General features: G+C 44.1%; 1 protein-coding gene across 14 annotated transcripts in view; it reads right to left on the bottom strand.

Annotated features, from left to right (window-relative positions):
* Nucleotides 1–20,749, bottom strand: part of SERGEF (secretion regulating guanine nucleotide exchange factor) — a 200,554-nt gene that overhangs the window by 133,948 nt on the left and 45,857 nt on the right. For 13 of the 14 annotated variants that reach the window (XR_010383391.1, XR_010383394.1, XR_010383392.1 and 10 more), the window contains one exon: nt 18,274–18,440. Coding sequence is in view for 9 of the 14 variants with exons in the window: in XM_010977204.3 (XP_010975506.1) it covers nt 18,274–18,440 (167 nt within the window). In the remaining 5 variants the exon portion in view is untranslated. Of the gene's footprint in view, nt 1–6,624; nt 6,726–18,273; nt 18,441–20,749 lie in introns of all 14 variants that reach the window. The other variant, XM_031459932.2, reaches the window with a different exon arrangement.

The raw sequence follows: 20,749 nt of genomic DNA, 5'->3' as shown, positions 1-20,749 counted from the left end.
AATTACTGCTTTTTCTTACTTTATGGAACTCACTAGAACCTCCTTCCAGTATAATGTTGAATAAAAATGATGAGAGGACACACTTGCCTTATTCTGATCTTAGAAGGAACACTTTCAATTTTTCATCATTAATTATATTTGCTTTTTATAAAAGCCCTTTATTAGATTGTAGAAGTTCTCTTCCATTTCTAATTTGCCAAAATTAGAGTTTTTATCATAAATGGATGTTAAACTTTTTTCCAACTTTACTGAGGTATAATTGACAAATACAAATTGTATGTATTTAAGATGTGCAATGTGATTTAATATGTGTATACACTATAAAATGATTAACAATAAAGCTAATCAGCACACTCATCACTTCACACAGTTACTATCTGTGTGTATTAAAAACACTTAAGATCTACTACTCTCTTAGCAAACTACAAGTATACGCATACAGTATTATTAACTGTATTTACCATATTATACATTAATCTCCAGAACTTATTCATCCCACATAACTGAACCCTTTGACCAACATCTCCTCATTTCTACCACCGGGCAACCACCATTCTACTCTCTGTTTTTATCAGTTCAACTTTTTTAGATTCCACATATAAGTGAGATCATGCAGTATTTGTCTTTTTGTGTCTGGCTGTTTTTCACTTAGCATAACGTCCTCCAGGTTCATCCATGTTGTCACAAATGGTAGGATTTCCTTCTTTTTTAAGGATGCATAACATTCCACTGTGTGTGTGCGTGTATGTGTACCATATTTGTTTTATGCAGTCATCCATCAACAGACATTTAGCTTGTTTTCATATCTTAGTCATTGTGAACAATCCTGCCATGAACATGGAAGTGCAGATATCTCTTTAAGATGCTGTTTCATTTCTTTCGGATGTATACTCAGAAGTAGGATTGCTAGATCACAGGGCAGTTATATTTTAAATTTTAATTTTTTGAGAACATTCCATACTGTTTTCCATAAGGTCCATACCAATTTACATTTCCACCAACAGTGTATGCAAGGGCTCCCTTTTCTCCACATCCTTGTAGACACTTGTTATCTCTTCCCTTATTGATAGAAACCACCCTAACAGATGTGAGGTGAAATCTCATTGTGATTTTGCCAATGCTTTGTCTTCACCTGCTGAAATATTATATGGTTTCCCTCCTTTATTTTGTTAATATGGTGAATTACCTTTATTGTTTTTCAAATGTTAAAGTAAGTTTCATTTCTGGGATAACACAGCTTGGTCATGATGAATTATCCAACTTATATATATTGCCAACTTGATTTTGTTAAAGACTTTTGTGTCTATGTTTACGAGGGATGCTAGTCTATAATTTCCTTTTTTTTGTAATGTCGGTTGGGTTTTTGGTATCAGAACTATACTTACTTCATAAAATGAGTTGGGAAGTGTTCCTTCCTCCTCTTCTATTTCCTAAAACAGCTTGTGTAAAAATTGGGCTTTTTTCCCTTAAATATTTGATAAAATCTACCAGTTAAACTATCTAGGCCTAGAAGGTTCTTTGTGGGGAAGTTTTTTATAATGAATTGATTTCTTTAGTAGATATATAGATATTCAGATTTTCTATTTCATCTTGTGCCAGTTTTGAGAAGTTTGTATTTTTTCAAAGAATTCATCCTTTTTATCTAAGTTACTGAGTTTATTGGTATAAATACAGGCTATAAAACATATATCATAATATTTCTTTAGTATCCTTTCATATCTGCAGAATCCATAGTGACATACCTGCTTTCATTCCTGATATTGGTATTTTGTGATCTTTTTCTTTTTTCTTGATCACTCCAGCTAGGGCTTTATCATTTTTATTGATATTTTTAAAGAACTGTTTTGGCTTTATTATTTTTCTCTATTTTCATCTGTTTCCTATTTCATTAATTTTTGCCCTACATTTTTTTTTATGTATTTTTCTTTTAAGGGCCCTACATTTTTAATTTTCTTTTTTCTACTTATTTTGGGTTTACTTTTCTTTTTCCAGATTCTAAAGGTGGAACCTTAAGTCACTGAATCTAGTTCTTTCTTCTTCTCTAATATATACACTTAAAGATATAAATTTTCCTCAAAGCACTGCTTTAGCTGCATCTCACAAATTTTCAATATTGTTCAGCCAAGAAAATGGACAACCTAAAAGAAATGGACAAATTCTTAGAAACGTACAGTCTCCCAAGACTGAATCAAGAAGAAATAAAAAATATGAAGAGACCAATTACCAGTAATGAAATTGAATCAGTAATTTAAAAAAAAAAAAAAAACTCCCCAAAAACAAAAGTTCAGAGCCAGACAGCTTCACATGTGAATTTTACCAAACATTTAAAGAAGTGTTAACACCTATCTTCTCAAACCATTCCAAAAAACTGCAGAGGAAGAGACTTCCAAACTCATTCTACAAGGCCATCATCAACCTAATAACAAAACCAGACAAAGACACCACAAATAAAGAAAATTACAGAATATCACTTATGAACATAGATGCAAAATCATCAACAAACCAGTAGCAAAATGAATTCAACAATACATTTAAAGGATCATACATCATGATCAAGTGGGGCTTATTCCAGGGTTGGAAGGATGGTTCAATATCTGCAAATCAATATGATATACCATATTAAAAAACTGAAAAAGAAAAATCATAAGGTAATCTCAATAGATGCAGAAAAAGCTTTTGATGAAATTTAGTATGAAGTTTTAAAATCTTTTTGTATATTTTTTAAATGGAAGTACTGGGGATTTGAACCCAGGACCTCATGCATGCTAAGCATGTGTTCTACCACTGAGCTATACTCTCCCCCTAAAATCTTCTTATTTTGAAATAAATTCAAACAGAGAAAAGTTAACAATATTATATAAAGAATGGTTTACCCTTTGCTCATATTACCCAAATATTAACATGTTGCCATCTTTGCTCTATATTCCCTTCTCTTTCTCCAAGTTTTTCCTGAACTATCTCTGAGCCAGTTACCAGACTGTTGCCCTACCACTCCAAAACATGTTAGTGTATTTGTCACCCAAACCATCAGCACTCCCCTAATAACAAAAATTCAACCATCAACCCTAAAAAAAAAAAAAAAAAATTAACACTGGTATGTAAGTACCAACACAACTTCAGACTTCATTTAGGTTTCAGCAATTGTTCCACTACTGTCCTTTACAACAAAAGGATCTAGTTCACAATTGTCCATTTCATTTAGTTGCCACATCTCTTTAGAATCCTTCAATTTGGAATCGTTCCTCAGTCTTTCCTTGATTTTTCAGGACCTTAACACTTGTGAAGAATGCACCTTCTTTTGGTCACTCTCCACTTCCTTCAGGTGGTTATTTTTTACATTGTATCTGAGTTTACAGTTGTTTTCTGTGGAGGTTGGTCCAAAAGTACTACTTCATCATGACCAGAAATGGAATCAAGATGGGATCCAATCCTCTTCTGACCACAGGTGCCACATGAGAAACCTGCCTTTCTGTTTGACTAGCACGGTAGTTCTCACATTTATAAAATAGGAACAGCTCCAAAATGCAGCCTCATAGCACTTCATATAATTTTTCCAAATATCTATTTTATTATTATAATTAAGATGATGCCTATATAGAGTTAAAAATCAAATAGTACAGACAGGTATAAAATGAAAAGAAAAAGTCCCTCACCTAACATTGAAAGAATTATCTCTAATGAGCATACAAAGAATTATCTCTGTGCTTGGCACACCAGCGATGAGAAAACTAAAGGAAACTCTGGCTGAGAATCAGAAGACCTAGGTTTCCAATCCTGGTTCCACTGTTCCAAAAATGCCTTCAGGTAAACCACTTATTCATGCAAAAAGTATTTACTTAGCTCCTAGTAGCATATTTAATTCTCTGTGCCTCAGTTTCCTTATCTGAAAAATGCACATAATACTATCCATCTTTTGTATATCCCTCATAGGCAGGGAAAAATGATGCAATGCAGTATGCTTGAGTGTGCTGCAAGTTGAAAGCATAATACTCATGTACTCATATTTCATGTATTAGACCTCTGGAAAAATCAACATGGAAATCAGAAGCCTTAGTTGGAATACAGGAGACAAATTAAAGATGAGATGGGAATGGAAGAATCTACACTCTATTTGGTTTTATATTATTACTCAACCTATATCTGCACTGTCCAATACAGTAGCTACTAGCCACATGTGAGTATTTAAATTTGAATTAATTAAAATAAAATTTTAAATTCAATTCCTCTGTCACACTAGCCACATTTCAAGCATTCAGTAGCCAGATGTGGTTATTAGCTACTACATTGGACTGATACAGACCATTTCCATCATCAAATATAGTTCAACTAGACAGTACTGACCCATACTATTTTACATAATATATACTCTTAATTGCCTGATATTAATGTTGTTACTGTGAAATTAATACCTAGCAGCTAGCCCGCCACTATAAAACAAAACGAACAAAAAAATCTCAAAGCTAAAAAGAAATCCAGATAGGGAAGAGTTCTAACCAAACCAGAAGGGTAGTGGCCTTAAAGCTTTGCAAGAACCCTTGGAACTGCTTGTCATTACACAGATGAGGAAGGTGAAGCCCAGGAAGCAGTCTCCAGCCCCAGGTCCCACAGAGAATTAATATTCAAGTTCAAAATGGAATCCTGGTATTTCACAGCATAGGCTCTGCAGTGGGATCTGGATTTTAATCACAGCTCTGTCACTTACTAGCTGTGTGGCCTTGGACAAGTGACCACCCTTGAGCCTCACTCTCCTCATCTGCAAACTAAAGAATAATAATCCCAACCCTGCAGGGCTGTCACAAGGATTAAACAGATGATCTCCAAAAAGTGCTTAGCAGAGAAACTGGTACCCCACTGGGATTTGCTGGATGCTACCTGCTGTCATTATTAGCTAAGATACTGCTCTTTCCACTGCACCACAAACTGATCAGGGAGGATTTGGCCACCAGATGCATCATCATCATCACCAAGCTGGTGAGTTTAGGAAGGAATGGGGAAATTATGCAGCTTGGCAAAATGTGCCAGGGGAGCAGAATGATAAATGCATTGTACAGCAGTAACTACAGAACTGCTCCCACAAGTCCCCGTGTGGTAGCAGAAATTTCACCTTGAGGGGTGCAAAGGGAAATGTACCATTTTCTTGCCTCTGTGCTCTTCTCCTTAAATAGGCATCTGAGGAATGGAGCACTGCAGACTGAGAAAGATGCGTATATGTCTATGACCCTCATGTTGAGACAACTGGAAGAGTCAGCGTTCTGTTTCCATTCCTCGCCCTCCAGAACAAATAACATCACAGCTCTGTTAAGCAACTAACAGCTATCCCACAGCAGACTTCTCCCAGTCTGCTTCCAAGTAGGTGGAGCTCAAATCCTGGAGGCTTCTCCAAGTGCCGCTGTGTGACCTAGCCCCTTGCCCTCTACCCATCAGAGTATGAGATTCTCCCAAAATCCTGAAACACAGTGCCCACTCTGCAGCACCATATACCCTCCTTCGGAAGACCACCACTCACGAGGTGATCAGATGTCAGAATAAAATCAAATAGTAACAGGTGACTCAGACTTTAAGTGAGGAGAGGTTTCCATTCGATTCCATAACAGATCCCAGCCACCTGCCTTCTGATAGGCACTGTGCCATGTACTAAAGACGCAGCCGCAACCAAGACATGGTACCTATCTTCAAGTAGTTTGTATTTGAAATGGCAGCTGGAGTTGTCCAAAACAGACTCAACTGGGTAGGTTCTTATCTGAGCCTCGTAAAGTGGTACAATCTGGATTTGCAGGTAAAGGGGCCAGTGTTGAGATACTCCGAAACTCATTCTTGCTGCCACTATGAATGGAAACAGAAGCCCAAGAAAGGACCATGAGAAATTAAAATATCTTTTCTCAGCTCTCCAAAGGCACACCTCACTGTCCCAGCTTTAAAGTGGCAGCTTCTGGGGAAGGAGAGCCGCTCAGTGGCTCTGCTCACCCGCCTTGGTCTGCGCCCAGACACCAAAGAGGTAAGAAAGAGCTGTCATAGGCTCTAACTCTTTTGGCACCGCCTGAAAGTTTCAGGGTGGAGGTGGGGTGAGCACCATTCTCAGTCACCTCTTTGCCCTCCAGCCTGGACAACCACTATCCAGTCACCTGAATGTCCTTTAGTCCACAACACCAGAGTGTTAGCTCTGCTACTTCCTACCTGTGTCCTCAGACAAGTCACTTCCCCAAAATGAGGGTAAAACAGTACACTGCTCCATGGGAAACTGGTGAGAATTAAAGGTGATGTTTGTACAGTGCTTAGCATGATGTAAGGTACACAATGTTTCACAAATAGGAGCTATCATTATTTTTACTGCTTAAAAATCCTACTGCTCCCCATCAAGTCTTTCTTAATTGCCAACCTCTATGCTCACACCCAAGCCTGCCAACACCAGCTCCAGGTTAATCACCTCAGAAGGAACCAGCCTCTTCCCATAGATCCTTAAGGATCCTAAAGGGGCTTGATCTTCTCACCCACCAAACTCAGTCTACCCCAGCCTTCAAATTTCATCTAAAAAGAGCTCTCCCAAAGACTCAAAAAACCTGGCCAACAACACTTTTTCCTGACACTGCCTCTAGATCTCTCTGCTCCCAAGTCCTCAGTTCTTACCTGTCGGAGATTTATACCATCGATCACATCCCATTTAGAAAGCTGCAGGACTCTGTGTCCTCCCTGTTGTCACATTCCAAGTCCACAGCTCGAATGCACCCCTGGTGTTCAACAGATAATGATGGAAAAAGAGGAACACGAGAATCATGGAAGTGATTCATATCAAACTCCAGTTCTATGATAACTGACAACAATTTCCAAAGAGCTACAAGAAAGGGAAGTTTCCTGGAAACCCACAGAAGGTTGGATATGACAAAGAAATCAACCAACATAACTTACATTTATTTATTGCTTCCTAGTTATAAAATGCATTCACATTCATAACATCATTTTGACAACAACTTGGAGAGGCAGCCCTAGTAAGTAGTATTATATCTGACAGAGGCAAAATCTGAAGCTCAGAGAAGTAAAGCAGTCTGTCCAAAAATAAGCCACAATAGAAAGTCTCTTGATTCTCCCAAGTCCTTCTCCTGTTTGTTATCCCTTCATGCAGGCTTTATTCTTAAATGATGTGCATGCTGCAGTCTATTAATTAAAAAAAAAAATCTGACCCAAAAGGGATCACATGGAAATAAAACTACAGAGAAGATACTCAAGAATGACTAAATTATCTTTCTGGAGTGAGGACCTTTCCTCATGCTATCCTGGGAGTGCTGGCTACAGAGACATGTATTTTGTTCAGCAGCCATGAGCAACCGTCCCCAGCCAGCCAGGTCTCCTGAATGGCACATGCAAGGTCCTCATGGCAGCTTCACGCAGCCTCCCAGCACCTGTGAGTGGCTCCCACTCTGCCTCCTGCTTTCCTTTCTCCTTACTTCTGGCCCCTCTGAAAAGCCAGACACTTCACGATTAATTGTCACAGCAGCTGCTCTTTTTTGCAAAGACATTTCTGACTCTTTCCACTTCTGCTACCCACAGCCAGTCTCCCCCATCTTGGATGACATTAGGCATCCAGGAAAAAAGAGCTCCCTTCCAAACAGCAATCTACAGGTGCAGGAGGTGGCCACCACCACTGACAGTGTTCCCACAGAGAAACACTTTATCACAGAAGGGAATTACAGAATCACACAAAGACTAACTTCTTCCTACTAGTCATGATTTGGTGGTCCTGCTAGCAAATGGCCTGGCGTCTTGGGGTTCTGAAGGCTGCATCCCAAAAGAACGGCCTGGTTTGCTTCTTTGGACATGACAAGAGCGATGTTTTCCCTTTATCTACCTCATAGGGGGCCTACCAGGCAAAGCCTCAGTGTCTCAGGACATTGCAGGCCAAGAAGAGGCAGGAACCGGATGGGATTAACCTTTGGGGAAGAGGGGTGACTACAGAGCCGGTTCCTAAGGCAGCCCTCCAATATAGAGTACCCACAGGGGCCTGGCAGGGACAGGCTTGAGTTAGGCCAGTTCCAAATACAAAGAAGGCCTCCAAGCAGAAAGCTCCAAGCAGCAGGAACCCTTGGAATCAAGCATTTGGCACTCTACTGGGGAATCAGCCATTCAGAACAAGGTTCCCCCTTGGTATCTAGGGGGTCTAAGATGATGAGTCTGGTCCCTGGAAAAATGCAGACCCTGCTCACAGTAGGGTTCTTAAGCAAGTGGAACTAGCAGAGAGGTCCAGCTGCCTGGAAGGGCCAATGTGGGAGGGAGGAGGTGTTGAAGTAAAACAAAAGGAAAACCAGGGTCCATCACAGCCAAGGAGCCAGACCTCCAGCAGCCCAACAAATCCCCAGATCTAGAATCTCAAGAGGTCTCTGGGACAAGAGATGTGTAGGAAAGGCGGGAAAAGGGCTTCAGAGACAGCAGTTCAATAGAGTCAAGGAAGGTGGGTAATGATAGCAAAGAAAAACTGAGAAAGAAGAGGCAGGTTTGTCAGGCTGGATGGCAGGAAAACTGAGACGAATATAAGGCATCATCCTTGTTATCCTTTGGAAGACGTAGTAGCTGTCCCAGCAGCCAAGGGCAAAGGGAAGCAGAAGAACCAGCTTGTGCAAAGACCCAGAAGTATCAAAAATATGATGATTTCTTTGGTTTGGCCCAGACGAATCCTTGCTGTTAATGCTGATGGCTACCTCAACAGGAATTTCAAGATGCAAGGGAGAGACTGGTAGAAGGTACGGCTGGATATTCTGACAGAGCAGGATCAAGAAGAGTTTCTTAGGACAAGCCAGAGATTTTGGACCTTATCCATTAAAAAGTAAGGCATACAGCCATACCTATAACAGTTATTTGCTGAACACCTACTGTGTGCTGGGCACTAATCAAGGTGATGCGGACACAGTGGTGAACAAGGCCAACAACAATCCTAGAACTCATGCTCTAATAACCCTGTTCTTTGCACACCGGCTGTGGAAATTAGGGATTGTGTGTTTCTCCTACCTCTTGAGGGCAGAGGTTGGGTCTTCTTCTCTACTATATCCTGAAGGCTCAGCTAAGTCTCCTCCTCTAGTGTGATTCCAATAAGTATTTATTGTGGGAATGAATGTTTGCTGTATTTTCTAAAAATCTTATTTAAAAGTAAAAGCGCAACATGATCAGATTTACATTTTGTATATCATTTTGGCAGCTGGGTGGGGGCAGCTGGAATGAACCCAAACTAGAGACAAAGAGTTCTCAACAAAGAGGTGGTCACTGTAATTAGGCAACAGATAACAGGGGACTAGGCTAAAGGAACAGGGGTAGAGGTGGAGGTAGTTTTAATCCCCTGGCCAATCAATTCTCTCACAGCTCACTCAGCCTTCACAGAACTTGCATTTCTCTCATCAAACCACTGCAGCCTCCTTTGAACCCTCATTGGCTTTTGTTTTCACTCTAAACCCCTGCATGATTTACTTTCGCCCTGGGACAGCCCAGTTTTCAAGGTCATATGCAACAAAAGACAGCTGGTCAGCTCCAGGGTGACCCTGGGCACGGCCAGGGGGCAGTCATAATGCTGCAGAGCGTGGAGGTGACACATGAGGTCACTGGGACTTTAAATCAGTGCTGATGAATTTCCTTTGCTGCTGAGAGAAAGCGCGCCAGAAACATCCTTGCTGTTGATGCTGATGGCTACCTCGGCAGGAATTCACGCTCCCTGACCTGCATGGAAATGGGCTATGGATTACCAAGCACTTGGCCTCCAATATTTTCAATGGTTCTGATCCTAAGTATTTACCACAAGATCCAGGACAGTTCTGTGTAGCTCCTAAGATCTCAAGTGATTAAGACAGAAGAGCATCTCTGATTCATACTAGTAACAAAATCTGTGTCTGATGCATAGAATGGCTCACAAGCATATAAACCCAATAATAACACTTTTGTACAGCACTTTAGAGTTTACCAAAGCCCTTGTACAGCTTATTTGCATCTTTCAGTAACCCCCGTGGGCAAGGTAAAGCTGATATTATTACTCCCATTTTGTATATGAGAAAACTAAGGCTTGGAGTGGATCTGACTGACCCAAAGTCATATGAAGTACAGGTTACAGAGCAGAAATTCCAACGCAGGTTTCACTCCACATTCAAGCCTCCGTCCATCAGACCTCCAACTCCAGCAAGCACTAGGGTTTACAACAATCATGAGTTAACGTCTCTGTCCCAGTCCTCACTGAGGCTAGTCCTTTCCTTACTGCTTTTTCTCATAAGACAATGACTCAGACTATGAGTCTAGAGAGTGCTACGAGGTCTCTGTCAGACCCAACTACCACTTAACGACAGCCACAACCAGGGTGCAGGGCCACATGCTGATCAGAATTGTTCAGAGAGGAAGCTGCTGGTGCCCAAGGCTAGCAAGGAGAAGCAGGAGGGCTCTGAGAGCCAGATTCAAGTCCCTGGTCTGCCGTGCACTGTGTAACCTTGAGTTTGCTTTCTCTTTGAACTTCAGTTTCCTCACCCACAGAGTAAGGGCAGCATCTGCTCTACCCACTTCCCAGGGGTCAGAGCCAGTAATGGTATCTTTCCTCTCCCATTTCCAGGCAGTTACCAGCCTGTGCTGGATGCACCTACAAAGTAAAGCAAACTAGTCCCTCCCCGGAGGCCCCCCTCACTAACCTCATCACACCAGCAGACAATTCGGCTTTCAATGTAAACGGTAGATTTAAGCCACCCAGCAGGAGCACTCACACTTCTGCTGATTATTTGCTTTGTACAAAGCCTGGCCCTAATTATACAAAGATAAATAAGACAGTGTGGGCCCTCACAGAACTCAAGGTTTGGTGTAGCGATGGACATATTAATAAGTACTGTATTACTAATAAATACAGCATTACAGCATCGGGCAGCCACTTTGTCTTTTCTTTGTGAATTATTGGCGCCTTATACTATACATGGCCTGTAGTAGGATGCAGTAAACATTTATTGAATAAATAAATAAAACTAAGATAAAACATGATGAAAAGGGCACACACACTTTACTGAAAGCATTGCTTTTCTCCACCTGAAAACTCCCATCTTCAGCGAGGGTTGGGGAGAGGGTATAGCTCAGTGGTAGAGTGCATGCTTAGCATGCATGAGGTCCCGGAGATTGAACCCAGGACCTCCATCAAAAATAAATAAATAAACCTAATTACCTCCCCCTCAAAAAAACAAAAAAAACCTGGAGGGAAAAAACCTTCCATCTTCACAGATCCCCTTTTTTCTTTACTCCTGTGCCAAAAGAGAAAGCATCCTTCCTTCTTGTCAGAACTAACCCCTTCCCAGTGATTTCCCTCTCTCTCACCGCCTCAGCAGCCTTGCTCCAGCTATCCCCTCCCTCTCTCTGCCTCTTTCTAATCCTTTCTTTCTGCCTTCTGACACACCCCCGTCTTCTTGAGCTTACAAAACTAACTCGAACAGAGCTCTCCTTTCAAGTTCCTGAGCTTGTTCTCAACCACCTTTGACCACAGAATCTCCCGAAAGGGTCGTTCACACCTGCAGCCTGTATTTTCCTCACCCTTTCATTCACCCTATGTCTTCGCAGCAGCTTCCTCCGAAGCTTCCCTCAGAAGTGTCACCACGCCTCCCCATCACCAAGTTTGGTGGTCTCGTCCCAGTCTCCAAGCTCCCTGGCCTCCCTGCTGAAATCCCCTCGGCTCCTGCGACACTGCGGCTCCTGGCTTGCTCTCTCCCTCTCTTGTCAATATTGGGTCTCTATCTGCCTGCTCTTCCTCTGCTTTCCTCTTAATGCAAGTTCTTGCCAATTTTTCCCTGTTACTTTACATTAGCTCCCTTGAGAACTAATTTAATGTCAAAGCTTCCAATTCAGGGAGCCTTTCCAGTCACCACCTCCCACCCCAACCACCCCCCACCCCCACCCCGCAGAATCCAGCAGAACCATAGGGACTGAAAATGCAAGAAAGAAAAGGTCCCCGAGGACAGGGGAAGGGATGGGATCAACAGAGTTTCAATGTCAGATTCTCTCTTCCAGCCTCTGCCACATTCTGCTTGTCCTGCAATGAACTTATCTTAGCCCTGCCACCAGCTCACAAGCTGCTAATCCAGGCTCGGTCCCACTCTTCTCTGCTCCCCTCACTCAGCTAATGGAGTGCTCGGACAGATGGGCACACATAAGCATCTGCCGGATAAAAGAAGAAAAACCAAAGATGAATATGCATCCGAGCACTTGGTAAATTGTGAGGCACTAAAGGACTACAAGCCTCACCATCAACAGACTTCCTAAGAAACTTCCGGGTTGCCGGAACACATTCCAGGGTCAGCGCCTGTCTGTTCTCTGGCTCTGCAGTACACCTGATGCCCAAGTGCCTGAGAACCCGGAAATGCCTATTCTGGACCTGGCCTGGGATTGAGAAGCACAGAGGAGCCGCGCCCTCCAAAGCCATCTCCTCCCCATGGATTCAGTCAGGAAACATCCACTCAGCATCTGTGAGGTGCCGGGAGCTACTCTAGACACTGGGAACACAGCTTTGAACAAGATGACAAGGCCCTGGCCCTCCTGGATCTTATATTTCAGTGAGAAGAGGTTATAAATACAAACAAATAAGAAAACAGAAGGTGGCAAATAAGGGCTTCTGCATCAGCTCTTTTACCAGCTCTTTCATACAAGACAGCCCTAGCTGTTGGCTCTTTCTCTCTTCCAAGTGTTCACACAGACATATCCAGGCCCCTGCTTTGAGGTTTTTCTGTGTTTTTCTCCTCCTGTTAGGCCAGCAGCTACAGCACAGATGTGCTAGCTTTTCTAATCTCCAACGAAACAGTGTCTGGGTGAACATGGCCAGCGACTTGGGGAGGCCTCTGAAGCCACTACACCTAGACGGTTTGGGCAACCCGGGCGCCGTGGCCTCACAGACCTCGAGCCCCTCTAAGAAGAGCAACGGGCTGCGGATTACTCACCAGAGAGCTACTTGGGGATGCTTTTTCAGGTTGTGTTCAATTCTGTCAGAGCCCTCCGGACTCAGCTGATAGCTGGTGGTAGATTTCTGTGTTATTTAGGGCACCGAAGTCCCACAGTCTTGACACAAGCTTAAAATTAGAAATGCATTAAATATAGGAAAGGAGGAAGGTCATTCAGGAAAGGCAGCCTTCCGAGGGAGCTTGCAGGACAAAGGCGCCCTGGAAACTTCCAGGTTCATTAATGGGTTTTACACAGCATTCAAGTGGTATTTCTCCTTCAGAAATAACACTGTGGAAAGCGTAGGGGACTGGCTCAAACCTCAGCTAACATAGCCGAGTGAGTGACTCTGCAAACTAAAAATAGCTTCTTTCCCACTCATTCTGACAGATTTCACTTAGACCCTGTGCACAGGTTGATCCTCCAACAAACAGTTTTAGTCCTACAGCAAAATGAGGGCTGGTGGCATTTGGGCTTGACAATTACCCAATCCCCGGTTCAACTCTTGTTTATTTCCACATCTCCTGCTCCTGCACCAATTCCTGCGGGAGTGCACACACGTGCACGTGTACACTTAGCTCCCCGACTGGGATTTGGGGCTCCTCAATCAAACGTGGGCAGAATTTAAACCAGGAACATGACTCAGGACCATGGCTGCAGACTGAGCCCAGAGCAAGGCTCTCTGAAACACTGGGAAGCAGGCTGTTCACCTCAGGGCTTCTCCTAATTCCCAGCTAGCCTCTCTGGACCTAAGTTTCCTCAATTATAAACTGAGGATAATTATTCCTATTCTTGTCTATTTCACGGCATCATGCTGGAACATATCTGACAGGTATTTTCCTTTAGACAGTACTCCTATCAGAAGGCTGGATGGCAGTGATGTGGCAGGCACGGCAGACAGCCAGACTGCAAAACTAGGCTGGACCACTGGAAGGGGCAGGCATCCTGACTGTACCAGGATCTAAAAGCAGATCCACATTCATGGTTTTAGTTCATGTTGTTCCCTCTGCCTGGAATGTCCTTCTCCTTTTGCTTAACTCCTACTCATTTTTAAGAACCCAGTTCAAGCATTTCTTTCTGTTAATGTCTTTAGAATAAATCATTCCATTTTCACTGCTCCCTTGGTATTTCACACATACCTCTAATATCACTTTTCACTCTACATGGTATGGAATTTATTTAGGTACCTGGAAGTTCTTTGAGGGCAAAGACATGTAATCTTTATCTTTGTATCCACCTCCCCACTGACTACCACTGTGTGGTTGACACAGGGATATGGCAGGTGTCAACCAATCTTCACTAGGTTGACTACAGAGTGGGCAAGGGCTGATAACCAAAAAGGGACTAAACCCAAGAGACATGCACACAGGTGGAACAGTACACACAGAGCCAGCAAAGGGGGTAGCGGGAGGGGTATCCAGGAAGGTGGAGTCGCCAAGGCCTGCCTGCTTCTGCTCCTGCTCCCAGCAATAAGGTCACAGCCACAGGGATGGGAGTCAAAGCTGAACTGCAAGTCCTGGGAGGACCAGGTAGGAGCATCATACTAAGTCCCAATGACCTAAACTGGAACAGGAGGCCCTAGGGATGAGGAACAAGGGCAGAGAACAGAGCCAAGGCAAAGAGGCAGAGCAAGGCTCAAGCAGTACTGAAGCCTGGAACTTCTAGATCAGTTAACGTTTCCAGGTCTGCCAAAGTGGAAGCCAGCAGCTAGGGTTTGGGTGACCCTGGCTAACATACCGAGGGACTCTAGAGGCAGGAGTCATTACAAATTTAAGTAGTGATCATTTCCATAAAATATGAATCAGAGATGGAAGCGAATCTTCAATCTATAAGAAACTTTAGGAATCACCTGGTCTACCATTCCCCAACCTACATATCAGGGAATTAAGGGTACAGAAGGAAAGGGGCTTGCCTGAGTTCACCCAGTTGGAGCAGAACCAAGGCTAGAACTCAGGTCTTCTGACTCCCAACCCAGACCCCTGTCTCCTCAGAGGCTGTTGACCTTCAGTCAAGCAGGTCTCCATGGTTCCACTAAAAACACTAGGTACCCTGCTCCAGCTGCTTTAGAACCCTGGGGAAGCCCCACTGCACCCACCAAGTGAGCACAGACACTTCTGCCTGACTGTGAAGTACAGACTTCCACCTTCGGGCAGAGTTTAGAGCCAGTGCTCCATAGGAAACGGGCAGGGAGTAGCCCCACCTGGAGCCTGGAAGCCAAAAACTGCTGTGGCGTATGTTTGCTGTCAGGAAGCAATAAAACCTGTTCCCACATACCCTGCCCTGACGTGTGCCTGGGGGGTTAATCCCAACCAATGTGCTCCCCATGGAATTTTCCAAGAGTGGCTAGAGAGGCCCAGTAGCTGAGGCAAAGCTGACAGTACACAAAACACAGTCTTGAGCGCTGTAAGAAAACTGAATAAAGGGCCTCCTGATCTAAAACCTCGAAGTCTTTCTCAGACTAGAGATGAGACATGGCTCAGAAGAAAAGAGCTAAGACTCTCAGGGAGTCAGAGACCCTGATTCCAGAGCTTTTATACAGGTGAAGGCACTTATGCAGCGCTGCTTCATCTGCACACAAAGCATGCGAGCTTCAAGTTCTCAGCCCAAGCCCCAGCCCCACTGTTTACCTACTGTGTGATCTGGGGTCGAAGACTTACTCAGTAGTCGCCTTATGCTTAAGGCAGTGCTTATAACACCTGTGCCCAGGTCTGTTGTGAAGATGAAATAATGCATGTAAAGCATTTAGAACACTGCCTGGCCCATAATAACCACTAAGCAACATTGTGTTTATTTGCTTTCTTTTGTTCATAGAAGAGGGTAGTCACAGAAAGCTCTGCCTACCTGTGCTTTCCCTCCTGTTTGACTTGTCTCTCTGGACCCTTCTGGGCAGACATCCTACCTGAGGCCCCAGCCCAGACATATCATTCCTCCTTCTGCTTATCCCTGGACATAGAAGAAGACAACTGTTCAGTTATGGGCCACACTCAGATCCTTGAAGGTCAGGAATTATCAGCTTAGTTCAAGCCTATTGCTGTCTCCCAGGTGTCTGTGCACCTCCCTGGCCCAGCCCCTGCTAGGGTATTACCTGGTTTAGTGTGGCTCTTGTCTTTTCCAAGAGAACCTACCCCTACCAGCTTATAGCCGCCCACGGGCCTAGCTCTGGGCCTCCAGAAAATAGATGCCTGACAGGCCAGACCTGGACATCAACAGTAGAGAGAATTCCCAGACCCAGTGCAGCAACAGGAAACAGCCTGGAGTCTGAGCCTGTGGTGAGACTGTGAGTACACACACCAGCACCAGCACTGGCACCGCAGAGGCAGGGGCAGAGATGGAAGGGAGCATGAAAATGAAGCTGCCACAGGCTCGGGGCTCAGGCCGACTCCTTGAGTTGCCCTGCTCAGAAGCTAAATAAAGTCACGCCAACGTCAGGCTCTTCAGCTATATGATTGCCCAGGGCCAGGGCTGTCACAGTGCTGCACAGCGTGGCCACCACAGGGCACTCAGAGGCTCCAAAGGGAAAGAAGAGAAAGGATTCAACAGTTACTGAGTGCCTGGTGAGTGCCAAGAGTTTTGGCATAATCCTCATCAATGACCTTCTGCGATTGGTCTGATTATCCTCATCTTGCCAATAAAATCAGAGACTCAGGAAGATCCATGGAACCTCCGTGCCTCTGGTACGCTTCCTGACCACTAAGTCTTAACTGTTCTGGGAAAGACAAAGGAAAGCTAAAGAGTCTAAAGCACCATGTACCAAGCTCTCAGCACCTCCACTTGCTAAGCAGACAGTACCGGCTTAAGCACCGCATTCCTGCATTTACTGCCAGTGGAGTCAACTGCTTTCAAACAGAATCTAGAGAAATACAGCAAAAGCCATGAGGACACTTGTAGCCTTTGCCCCAGCAATTTCACCCCCAAGATTGTGCCTTAGAGAAACAGTTCAACAGAGTATTCACTGCAATATTCACCAGAGGAACAAAAAAAAGGGAAACGATCTAAATGGCCAATAGTCACAGAATGTTTTGGAAACTCGCAGAACCTTCAGATCATACAACATTATACAGCCACTCTAAATGATCTTCAAAGACCAAGAAGAAACAAAGCAAAGTATTTGTGATAAAATAAATGAAGACTGGATATAAAACATTATAAATGCCATCACTCTAACTGTGTAAAGTATGTACGTGCATATGCAAAAGAGGAACGTAGTTGTATTAGCATGTTAAGATTACGGGTGGTTTTATTATTACTATTATTATTACCATGTCTAATCCTTGTGGTGTTGTTCAGTGCCTTTACAATTAAAGAAAAAGAGGGAGAGATAGACAGACAGACTTAACCCAGCACTAAGGAAAGGCCCAAGAGGACCAGGGCTGGGATGTGAAGCAGAAATTGAGAACCGCCCTACATACCCAGAAGGAGGAGGCCAGGCAGGCCCGGGGGAGAGGGAAGCCCTCTAGGTATGGAGAGGGTTGTAATTAGTCTGATGCTAATTACAGAAGTCTCACTAGCTTATTAATTTTTTGGACAGACTGAATGAAGACTGAATTCCTTCATTAAGCCAACTTGGGTTCAGAGGCACATTTCCTGAGTGGCCATACTCATTCTTCTCAAAAACCTAGCCTTTTCTCTTTTTAAGGACAGCAGTAAAGTAAAATTTAGTAACAGAAATACACACCCTGGAGAAATTAAGATTCCTGCCTTCAATGCAGAAATTCAAGACATTTCAGGGAACTAAAGGGGCTTAAATAAGCAACCGAACTACAATGTTCTCTATGCTGGGGAATATAAACAGAAGTGCAAAATACTCAGCTCGGTATTAAAGGCCCCTCTGATCAGGTTCAACCCATCTTCCTGATATTACCTCATATTCGCCCTCTTACATCCTGTGCTCCAGACGAATGGAACCACCACTGTTCCCCAAACACCTTCCTCACTTTCCTACCCTCAACTCTGCTCCAGCTGCTGTGCCCACCTGGAAGTCCTCTCCTCCCGTACAGTTGGACTCCTACTCAAGTCTCACCCCTCCTTTAAGGCACAGCTCAAAGCCGTGTCCCTCTGGAAGCCCAACCCAATCCCTGTACCCTGAACTCATCTCTCACTCTTTGAAGTGGACCCATAGGCCCCAGAATCTCTGAAAGAGTCACACACAGTCTGCTTTGTGGCACAGGTATCCAGGTAACTGCCTTTTCTACCAGATTAAAGCACAAGCAACTTGAGGCAAGGAACTTTCAGGCTCCTGCGTGGAGCCCACAGTATGGCCTGGACTATAAGCACACAGTAGGTCTTCAGTGAACATTCCCCTGAAAGACAAGGAAAAGAGACGCATCACCTCTGTGGAAAGAGGTCACTTCCTACCTCAGTTGCTCCCGTTAAGCAATGCAGAGGCGAAGGCGTGCTCTTCGAGGTCCTGGAGCAAGGGAGGGATGAATCCTGCTTCTCCGGTTTCCAGCCTTCATGAGACTCCAATGTCCTCCCTAGTTGACCATAGTCTGCTCGGCCCCAGGTAAACACCTTGCCAGTTTCTAGAAACAAACATTATTTGAATGAAGGCTACATTCCACAGCTGTGCTCCCATGGGTAAGCAAAGAATTCCAAGAGAAAGTGTGAACATTCATTTTAGTACCAATACCACATAGCGGGAGCCTTCCTATCTTCCTGTAAAGAAAGCACGCGTACCCACATGTTTACAGATGTGGGAACTGAGGTTCAGAGAGGTGATGTGCATGACTTGACCAGGATCAAACAAGTGGTGACTGCCAAAGCTGGATTCCAACCAAGGCTGCTTCTATAGCCTGTGCTCCTGCACTTTAGCAGGTGTGGACACGGCCACAGAGAACACTCTGACCATGCTATACAGCCCACCCACCCTCTTCCCTCCCTGTACTCTTCAGGGACAGATAACGTCCGTTCTCAGGGTCTCCTCCCTCTCACGCAATCCAGAACCCCCACCAGCCACCAGCCACCTAGAACTTCCCCAGGCTCCTGACTTGCCCCAGGCCACAATCTCTCAGGGCCTTACTCTGAGCTCAATTAAGGGCCAGTTTCATGTGTTTTCCCCTCCATGTAACATAGAGAACCTTTCAGAGACTATGCTCTTACCCAGAGGAGCAATTCTAATAGTCCCAAATGCAAGTGTCTATGTGTGCTAGAGGGAAGGGAGTGAGAGAAGGAGAAAAAGACAAAATCATTTAGAGCTAGAAAAGCATTCAGTCCCCTAGATGCACCACCTGGGAAGCTGGCCAGTGCTAAAGATGACTAAAGAAAATGAAATTTGGAAAAAAGAAATGGCCTTTCTTCTCACAGATAAGGGAGAATCCACCAAACTTACTCAGTTATACCAAGTGGCGCATTTGTTATTTCAACAGAAATGCAAAATCTGATGAGGCATAGATTATTAACAGAGTCTCTGCAATAAATATGCATAACCATGTGCGCTGTATAAATTCTTTATACATGTTTATTTTAACAAAGAGAGACAAAACACCAAGTAACGCATATTAAATTCTAGACAAATCTACTACATACTCTGTGTTTAGTATCAAAGCTTCATCTGGCCCCATATTCAACATATGGTTTATAGCGTCAGCTAAAAACAACCAGACTCATGGGGGAAATGTCAGGATTCTGAAGGGATCCAGGGCTCTGCGGGGACACAGTTCTCAGGACCAGCCTGCACACGGACACCAGTGTGGATACCAAGAAGTTCAATGGAAGTGACTTCCAGGCTTCCTCAAAGAGGGAACAAAGTCTGGGCAACCCATGGGCTGCCAGGTGTATTACAAGAACAGAGAGTGGGTCCATTCAGATGTGGTTTTCATGGCTCATGTGTGCTGACCATTTGCCGTGGATGCCTTTACATTATTCATCTGACCAACCATGCCTCAACTTTTAGAGTCCAGCTCATGGGCCACCGGTTCTGCAAAACCACTTCTTGACTCCTTAATTCTCCACAGAATGGGTGAACCCTCCCTCCTGTGAGCCGCCTTTGTTACCATACTCCTCACTACTATGATCCTTTAACAAGAGAGAAAATTAAGGTTCAGAGAAGTGACCAGCTAAGCCACATCTCCTTCTACTAGCCCACGGTACCACTCTGCGTTGGTTATTCACACTCGTCCACAACACGGCATGACCTCTAAACACTCTTCCTTCACTTCTGTAGGATTAGAACAAAAAAGCCCACATGCCCAGGACCCACAAAGCACCCCAACCTGGCAAACTGTCCTTCTACTTGAGCTGACTGGGATTTACAACCAGACTGTCTTAGCAAGGAGGTGCCCAAGAAGCCAGAGGATGACGCTGTTACCTCTTAAAGGACACTAGCATTCCTCTGTTGGGAAGAACGGGCAAGTTGCTATCTGCAGGACTACAGAAAGAATTGGGTTATCACAACCCCCAACAATGAATCCTTTCTCATCAAGTAAAACATCTTAGAACTTTCTCTGCTATTGATTGTTTTGACGTTCAAGACTGCCAGAATATGGTGCTACCATGATTACCTTTCCAACAGCAATTCAACCATTCCACTTATGTAGCACTTCCCACCTTTAAAGCACTTTACAAAGATTAATTAATTAATCTTCCTGCTCCCTGGGGAGGCCACAGACATTTTATCAGAGACAACGAGGCTGACCACATGACCAGCCTTCGGGCTCCAGCCTAAGTTTGTTCAGCCACGGAGGTATATACCCTGAAGCTGTCTGTCTGTTTCTCCCCCATATACACTCTGCATTAGAAGGCTCATGGGGGACAGAAGAGACTCTTCTATCTTTCCTTTGCTGACCACCTCCCAGGTGCCCAGCACATTTATAGACACTAGATCTCAAAAAAT

The sequence above is a fragment of the Camelus dromedarius genome, chromosome 12 (genome assembly GCF_036321535.1).
Source record: "Camelus dromedarius isolate mCamDro1 chromosome 12, mCamDro1.pat, whole genome shotgun sequence".
NCBI lineage: Eukaryota > Metazoa > Chordata > Mammalia > Artiodactyla > Camelidae > Camelus > Camelus dromedarius.
Note: the sequence above shows the minus strand (reverse complement) of the source record. Positions and strands in the feature narration are given on the sequence as shown.